Source organism: Pelodiscus sinensis, chromosome 6, assembly GCF_052426305.1.
Source record: "Pelodiscus sinensis isolate ZL-2025 chromosome 6, ASM5242630v1, whole genome shotgun sequence".
NCBI lineage: Eukaryota > Metazoa > Chordata > Testudines > Trionychidae > Pelodiscus > Pelodiscus sinensis.
This window is the reverse complement of record NC_143057.1, coordinates 36,548,839-36,557,973: the sequence shown is the minus strand read 5'-3', so window position 1 is coordinate 36,557,973 and position 9,135 is coordinate 36,548,839. Positions and strand designations below refer to the sequence as shown.

Below are 9,135 nucleotides of genomic sequence, written 5' to 3'. Positions count from 1 at the left end.
GAAACCTGAAATAAACCAACAAGAAATGGTTTAGAGAAAGTTGCTTATAGCAACACTAGTGACATTTTCTTGGAAACCATATTGTCTTCCATCACTTTAGAACCTTTTTAGCAAATTTAAATACATGAAGCAGATTTGGAATGTTAGCCACATTCCTTTCTATATTTCAATTGACTGATTTAATATTTGGGGCTTCTAAGTGAAGTTGTGTTTGGACTCTGTAAGGGGCCATTCATGATCTTTAAATTGTAGGAACACTTTCAAACAGCTTTAACCAGATTGTGTTGGAATGGATCCCACATTCAACAACTAGAGTCAATAAAACATGTTTCAAGGAGGTTTATTTTTACAAACTCCATACCAAAGTTGTCGAAATACAGACATTCTTCAGACAGTTCAAATGCTTAAATATAAAAATATGAAATGAGCAGCTTTCAATACCCATGTAAATTGTGAATGAAGCAACTTCTAATTCAGAGGAGTCGATGTCTACATGACTAACAGTGTTAGCAATCCTTAAGAAAGGGATAGGTAATAAGACAGAAAATATTATAATGCCTATATCTCTATAAATCTATTTCTAGGGAAGGCACACAACACATAGCCAGCCTGTGGAGTTTGTTGCCAGGAGATGTTGTAAAGACCAAAAGTAAAAGTGGGTTAAAAATACTTACATAAATTCATGGTGGATAGGTGCATCAAATGGCTTTTAGACAAGATGGTCAAGGATGCAGTCACTTGTTCTGGGTGTCCCTAAAACTTTGTTTGCCAGAAGCTGGGACTGGACAATGGGATGGGTCATTTGACAAATTGCTCTAAGTTCATTTGCTTTGCTGAGAGAGCCTGTTGATGCTGACAAAATACTCATAATCAAAACCCAACTTACATAAAACAAAACAAAAAATACAAAACCAAAAATGACAAATCCATCCAAAACCAACCTGGCCCCTGGAGCAACCGCTGTGTCTGACAGCCATTCACCATGCCTGACCACTCCAGAGCCCCCCTGCTGCTGTGCCCCAAGAACCACTCCTCGTGCCCAGCCCTTGCAGCTCCCCTCCCACCTACTGAGGCAGCAAGGGGAGAAGTGGGTGCTGAGGGGAGTTGGCTTAAAAGCTGTTTCCCCCCAGAACTGTCTCCGTGGGTGGGGGTCAGAGAAGGCAGAGGTGCAGGGGGGGGACCAGGTGCAAACTCTTGCTACATTTCAAAGGCAGAGATAGCGAGCACTCTCTTGTCCTCTTATCGACTAATTGAGTAGTTGATGGAAAGTCCATTGACTACTTGATTAGCTGATTAATCGAAATTTAACATCCTTAGTTCCACTGGGGCAGCCAGGAGGTGCTGTTAGCACCAGGCCCACCCACTCTGCAGTAAGCTGCCAGGAGAGGTGTGTGCCCTGAGCTGAAAGGGTGGGCGCAGGCTTGTTGAGAAGGCAGGAACTGGAGGGGAGAGCAAGGATTCAGGGGAATGAACTGGGGCTGCAGGAGAACTGAGAAAGGAAAGCGGGGACAGAGAGAGGAGCCCATGATTAAAGTAAAAAAAGGCCCTGTAAAGTGTCCTGGATACTACTGCAGAGGGCTTTTCTCTCTTCTGTAGTTTAGGTAATTTCTTCCTTCCACTTGACTCTCAGTTAAACAGGCCCCCTCTCCTGTCTCAGGCTTCCTTGCTTTGCTGAGAGACCCTGTTGATGATGGTGATGTAATGTAATTTTTCCCCTGTCCCGCGGGAGTGGGGGAGAATTTATATAGAGAGATAGCGGCATTATTTATGTTAATGAGGGTACCACGGAAAAAACTAAGGCCTTGATTGCTTAGAGATTTATCCACATACTAAATTTCCTATATTATGAGTAGGAATGTTAGATATCAGTTATTTTAGTAATTGTGTAGCTGCAACAATTTTTAGCAGTTGCACAGTTACTAAAATGCTCCCTCCAGGAGTGGGGCTAGCAACCTATATGCTTCCAGCCAACTCCCGGGAGCACCTGCCACTCCATGCTATTGCCACTATATGAGGCAGCAATGCAAGGTGGCAAGTGGAGTATGTCTGTGAGCAGAGCTGATTTTTAAACCCCGTGGACAGAAGCTGCTCCAGCATCCCACCTGCCCCCCCTTACCCCTTGTCATGCTGCTGCCTCTGATATTTAAGCCGGCTCCCTGGATCACTGGTGCTCCTTCCCACTCTGTGGGAGGCAGCATGGGGAGGAGTAGGTGGCTATGCACAGCTGGCACATGTGGAGAGCCGGCTTAAAAGCCCAGGCTTATCGGTTATTTGTTTAAACCAGAGGTGGGGAACCTTTTTGGGGACCATTAAACCACAGAAAAATCAGTAGGGCTGCACACAAGTGAGAAGCAAAACAAAAAAACAAGCTCTCACTGATGTGGTCCCTGACTGAAAAGGAGAAAGACACTCCCTACGTTACCTTCTCACTCCAGCCCTACGGAGGAGCAGTGGGGGGGAATGACTGGAGGGCCAGAATGGGCTCTCCAATGCTGGGGTGTGGGAGCTGTGAGCCTTGGAGCTAGATCCAGGCAAGCTGGGGGCTGCCTCCGACTCATGGACCTGGAGTTCCCCACCTCTGGATCAAAAGACTATACTCCAGCATCCCTAATTGTGAGTAGTGATGTGAAAGGTTAACCAGCTAACTGGTAAGCATCACCCTAAACAGTAATGCTTACCAATTCTGGTTAACCATAGGGGGCTGGAGCCAGAGCAACCCCTGTTTGTGGTGGACCCAGCCTCTCCACCGCAGGTTGAATGCTGGCTACCTGAGAGTGGGCTGCAGAGCCTGCAGTGAAGCTTCCTCCCTGGGAGTGGGGCTGACAGCTCTTGTAACCATTTAACCCCTGAAAATCTTAGCAATTACAGTTACCTTTTAACTGACTTTTTGTATCCTTAATTATGAGTAGTTCTGTCAATTTCCTTGGGTTATTGAGTGTGAAAAAGTAAGTATGTGCATAAGTCTTTATGGGATCATGGTTTGGATAGATGTATTGACAACAAAACTTCTTTCTTATAGTGATACTAAAAGTGAAGTGTGTTCCTTGTATTTTGTGCAGCAATGCAAAATTAAAAGTTTGATTTTTTCCAATGAGTCTATTTTTGTGAATTTCGATGGAATTAAATAGGGATGTAAATAATTAGCCAACTATATGATTAACTAATAAGCCTGGGAATATATTGTTGACTACTCACATTTCCTCCCCTCTCTCTTGCTGCCTTTATATCAGAGGCAGCAGGGGGAGAAGCAGGAGACAGTGCTGGTGTGGGGGAGGACAGCTGCTCCCTCCTGCTCGTACGCAGCAGCTCTGAGAGGAAGCTTGGACCCCCCATGGACAGGGGCTACGGCTAAACTAGCTTCTATCTGGGGCAGCCTAAGATGCCGCGGACTGAGGCTGCTTTGCGGTAGCCTCCCCCACAGCAGCCTCTGTCTGCGAGGAGCCCGGATCCTTCTTCCTCTCCCGCCACACGCGGGCTATTGTCACCCTGTGCTGCTGCCTCTGTATCAGAAGTCTACACTGATTTTAACATTAGGGATGTTAGATATCATGTAACTGAACAGTCAAGTAACTGCATGAATTCTTATTGGTTAATCACCAATTATATATTCCCTGGGGGTGGGGCTGGCAGCCAGTGCAATCCGGTCCCATTCCCGGGGAGCTCCCTACCATCCCGTGCTACTGCCTCTGTCTCAGAAGCAGCAGAGCGGGGTGTCAAGCAGCTTTTCTGTGTGGGGAGCTTGTTTTATAACTGGCTCCCCTCATGTACTGTCTCCTGCCTGGCATTCCACGCTGCTGCCTCTGATACAGGGATGGCAGGGGGCTCCCCTGGAATGGGGCCGGATTGCACTGGCTGCCAGCCCTGCCCTAAGGGAATATATAATTGTCGAGTAATTGATATGAATTCATGCAGTTACTTGACTATTCAGTTACCTGATATCTAACAATCCTAATGTTAAAATCAGTGCAGACTTCTGCTAGTGAACTAGTGCCATTTGTGGAGTATATAATAACTGCTTCATAATTTGCCATTTAAAATAACAAACATTTGATATAAATTTTGGTTAGAAATGTGGGTGGTTTTGGTTTGGTTAGAAAATTACTGAAATGAAATCTAGGATTTTCTAGTAAAAATGAAGACGTTTTCGCATCTGCAATCTGTGGCATCTTGAAGGGTGGGATCTTTGCATTTAGAGATGAAGCTACACACTGACCATTGTTAACTCTTTTATTTTCTAGAACTAATATGCATGAGCAAGTGAACAGAACAGAGAGACAGTTTAAATCCCTCCCAGATAACCAACAAAACCTGCTTCCTCAATTTCTTCTTCATCTGGACAAGATTCGGAAATGTATTGATCATAATCAAGAGATCCTACAGACCATTGTGAACGAGTGCAAACATATGTTTGAAAATAAAGAATATGGAGAAGATGTATGTTAAAACTGGACTTTTTCATATTTCAGAATTAAAAATTTCTGTACATTTTTATTTTTTTACATGTTTCTTCCTTTAGGTTTCCGTTTCTGTTCTGTCCCTCACCCTCTTTATGAATTCATATTTGCTTAATCACCTTTGCAGGTCTTATAGACATGATGAATCATATTGTATAGTTTTTCAATAAAGAAATCTCTAGCAATGTTTCTATATAGAGGTATAGTTAATTACTCAGAAGAACAGTACTTGTCTGCTATGGCATGTGTCAGTAATTATTCATATTAACAGATCAGTATGATAGAACTCCAGTGGAGTTCTAACTCTACCCTAGTTATTTTTTTTTAAAGTTGACTTTTCACTTGGTTGCATTGACATTATTGTTCTTTACAGTACTTTAGTTTTACAATATTTTGAATCACCAGTGGGTCTAGGTAAGTTAAGTATTTGTGATATAATAGTTCTGTACAATGTTAGCACAATTTCCTCCCATTTTAGCTACATTTTTCATTATGCTATATCTGTTTGTAATTAAGTTTTACACCTACAAAACTTAAGGGACTGGCAGTGATGGAAAGTCTTTTTTGTGGGGTTTGGTTTTGTTTTTGTTGGCTTTGGTGGTGGTTGTTTATCTATAGGCTGAGTACAGTTTTCTGGGCAGCTCCAGTGTGAGCTTCTCCATGCTGCCTCATGGATGACCTGGATAGAACTCCCTCTCAGAATGAGAGATTGTTTGGCCTCCACCCATTGCCCTGTCCTGGATAAGGACTATATGTTGTGCTGAATTATGCATTGGTTTTGAATTATATATTGGTTTTGTGATGTCACTTTGGTCTGTTGAGGGCAGAACTGATCCCACCAAACTCATTTTATATAGGACTGTAAACTGGATATGAGTCCTGGTCATGCTTGTCTGTTTCAGTATTCAAAGCTAAGGTTGTTTGATGTCTTAAATTTCTGGGTTAATTTTTTGTCTAACTTTTATTTGCCCTTTAATCAGGAAAATGGGAAGATTGTGCCAGCCTCAACGTTTGACATGGATAAATTAAAGTCCACTTTGAAACAGTTTGTAAGAGACTGGAGTGAAACGGGGAAACCTGAAAGAGATTCCTGCTACCAGCCAATCATTAATGAAATTGTAAAGAACTTTCCAAAAGAGAGATGGTAAATAGTGCTTTGTTTTTAAGATTTATTGTAAGAGAAAATACATAGGGCTTACATGGTTGCACGCAGCTTGTAAAATATTTGTAGAGGGTGGAAAAGGAAGCTTGGATTTTAAAATATTTTAAATTAGGTGCAAGCATTTGTGGGTTAATTGCATAAACAAATGTTTATCTGGTAAGGAAGTATAGTAGAATATACATTTTTAAATCTAGAACTAATAAAATAGAATTAAGTATTTTCTCTTTGTGGGCCAATATACCTAGCTCTAAATATAGTTCCAATTTGGCAGCTGCTGAGTGCCTATGTTAGGATCCATGTCCAACTTGCTTCAGTTGAAGAGGCCATAGTATGTGATCCCTTGGAGGAAAGAAGTAAAATGTGGTTATTCTTGGTGAGAGGGCCAAAGAAAGGAGTAAAAGGTTTCTATCATCCCTATCATAGCTTTATTATATTTACAGTCTTGTTTGCAAGTGTTCAGGCCCAATATTGATTTCAGACACAAGATATAATGCATCTTGAAAAATTCTCATGTGTTTGTGTGCATATCTTGAAAAGTGATTTGATTAAAAAGTGAGGCATGTTTGTGTGTCTGAAGGTAGGGTGAGGGCTGATATACTAACAACCTAAAAAGAGCACTTTTTAAAAAAAAACAAAAAGCAGTATGGTAATAAAATGAAAAACAACAACAAAAAACCCCCTCATTAATGACATCCATATCCTAAGTTTATTATAAATGTAAATGATTTGGTTACTATTTAAATCTGTGCAGTTGTCATAAATATACATAATTTCACTTTGAAACTTTAAGATGCTGTTTTAATAAGGAAAAACAATAATTAGCACTGACTATTGTATTTTAATTTCATTTGTGAATTTGGTGTTTATGAAAATGAGGACTGATAGCTCTGGCTAGAGCCTAAGCTTTCTACAGCTAATAGCTTCCTCATAACACCTCTCCTTCAACCTACTCTAGAAATACCTGCTTTCTACCTGACATTTGTTTTTCTACAGCAAAGACTGCTGGCTGTTACAGATAGCAAAGAGATTTTGATGTGATCAAATATCTGTGCTACAGAAATCAGCACTTTTTTTGGTTCGACTTTTCTTGAGGTAATGTCACTTAGCCAGTGACTCTCAACAGGAGTACACATATTCAGCTAATCTAGATCAGTGTTTCTCAACTTGGGGGTTCCAGACCCTGGGGAATCATGGATGTGTTTAAAGGGGTCACAAGTGTAGAGCTGGTATTGAGGACAGCAAATAGGACAATTGCCTAGGGTCCCATGTCACAGCGGGCTCTGTGAAGCTAAGTTACATGCTTCAGCCTAGGGATGTAAATGAGTAGTCTAGTATACAATTAACCCATAAGCCTAGTCTTATAGGTTAATCTTCTCGACTACTTGCATTCCCCCTCTCCTACTTCCCCTGACTCTGTATCAGAGGCAGCAGGGGTAGGGGGAGGAAGCAGGAGCTGGTGCTGGGGAGGAGCCGGCTTAAAAGCTGGTTCCCCCCAGTACTGCCTCTGCGGTGCTGCCTGCCCTCTCTACCCACCAGCTGGTCCACGAGGGGAGCTGGTTTTTAAACAGGCTCCCCTTGCAGACCAGCTCCTGCCTGGCGCTCTGGGATTGGCGCTGGAGCACACTGGGCTGCTGGCTATGCCCCTAGGGACTACAGAATGATCAAGTAACCCAGGGTTGGACAATAATTTTTGCCTGGGGACCACTTAAAAAAATGTTGAAGTAGCCCCGGGCCACCCTGGAAGGGGCGGGTCATAAACAAGGGGTGGGGCTACCCACCCACAGACCATGATTGGTTTGGGGTTGGGGGAGCCCCTTTGCCCCCCCTTTCCACTGGGCACCCATGCCCTGGAAGAGGCTTGGCATGCTCTCCCACCCCCAGGCCAGTTAGGGCCTGGGGCTGGGGGAGTAGCAGGGCCTCCGCAGGCTGGATCCACCTGCTTGGCGGGCCAGATCCATCTTATGGAGGCCCTTTTGCCCACCCCTGAAGTAACCAATAAGAATTCACGAGGTTACTTGGCTATTCTATTACTCGCTATCTAGCATTCCTGCTGCTTGTGGCTCAGGCTTCAAACAAGTGTGAAAAACAGGCTCAAGTATCACACTGAAATGTAAGTACAATATTTATATTCCAGTTGCTTTATTTTATAATTATATGGTAAAAATGAGAGAGCAATTTTTTCAGTGATTGTGTGCTTTGCTTTTTATTTTTCTGTCTGATTTTTTTAAGCAGGTAGATTTTAAGTAAGGTGAAACTAGGACTATACCATACAAATTAGACTCAGTAGTCTGGAAAGTTTGAGAATCAGTGACTTATCCCACTAAGATTTCATTTGAAGGTTAGATTTGTATAGTGCTTTCAAAAATATAACTTTAATACTCTTCCCTTGTTAGATACAAGGCATTCAGGAATGTCTTCTCTTATAGAAAAGGTACAGTAAGTTTAGTTTTTATAAGTTTATGTAAAGTTATACTTCTGTTTAGAAATTGCCTTAAAAGGTTATTAAAAATAGAAAAATCACCCTTTAATGCATTATTAATGGTTTTGAATGTTATAGGTATGTTAGTGTGGCTCAAGATCCATATTAGTGGCTTTTTCTTGTGAAATTTGAGCTTTGGTGTGTGACCAATCTTAAAGGCTAATGTGGGTTCTATATTTAACTTCATGGACTCCCTGTTTTAGTTTTGCTTTGTAGGCAGGCTATCCTGGTGTGACACTGCCAAAACCACTTGCAGTTCCTGTAACTGAATTAGCAACAGCAACTCTGAGGCTGTGTGTAGACTGCATCCCTTTTCCATAAAAGGGATGCAAATTAGACACGTCGCAATTGCAAATGAAGCGGGGATTTAAATCCCCCCCACTTCATTTGCATAAAAATGGCTGCTGCTTTTTTCCGGCTCAGAACTTTGCCGGAAAAAAGCACCAGTCTACACGTGGATCTTTCGGAAAATAAAGCCTTTTCCGAAAGATCACTTATTCCTCTTAAAATAAGGAATAAGGGATCTTTTGGAAAAGGCTTTATTTTCCGAAAGTTCCGCGTGAAAGTTTACGGAAAAGGGATGCAGTCTAGACACAGCCTGACTGAATTGCAGTTTTCTGTCTGAAAGCCAAATTGGATGAATGATGGAAAATATTTACTAAGCTTTTCACTTCAGTTGTCTTAAGTGAACTGTCTATACCAGGGAAAAGATGTAAATAGATTTAATTTTTTTTACTTGTAACCCACAGATGGAAGCAGTTACTTGTGAATAAATCCATTTATATTAAATATGAAAAATAGTGAAAATATATATATATATTTATTTATTCATTCTGTACTTAGAATAAGAACTTTAATTTTGAGAAAGGTGTAGTATGTTCTTCATTAATAATGCAAGTTAAGTCTGTTTCAACTGCAAAACTCACCCAAACCTTAACTATGGAGCCAAGACCATCAATGTTTTTATGTCAAATGGCTTTGATAGAGGAGACTGTACCTGACGAAACCATATTCAGAATACAGTAGTTAGTAGTATAACT

The 9,135-nt window shown here is 41.6% G+C and overlaps 1 protein-coding gene across 3 annotated transcripts in view; it reads left to right on the top strand.

The window, feature by feature from the left end:
• Nucleotides 1–9,135, top strand: part of CARNMT1 (carnosine N-methyltransferase 1) — a 49,840-nt gene that overhangs the window by 19,631 nt on the left and 21,074 nt on the right. For all 3 annotated transcript variants that reach the window (XM_089779238.1, XM_075931718.2, XM_025178870.3), the window contains 2 exons: nt 4,239–4,434; nt 5,435–5,598. In XM_089779238.1, the coding sequence (XP_089635364.1) occupies nt 4,239–4,434; nt 5,435–5,598 (360 nt within the window). The remainder of the gene's footprint in view (nt 1–4,238; nt 4,435–5,434; nt 5,599–9,135) is intronic.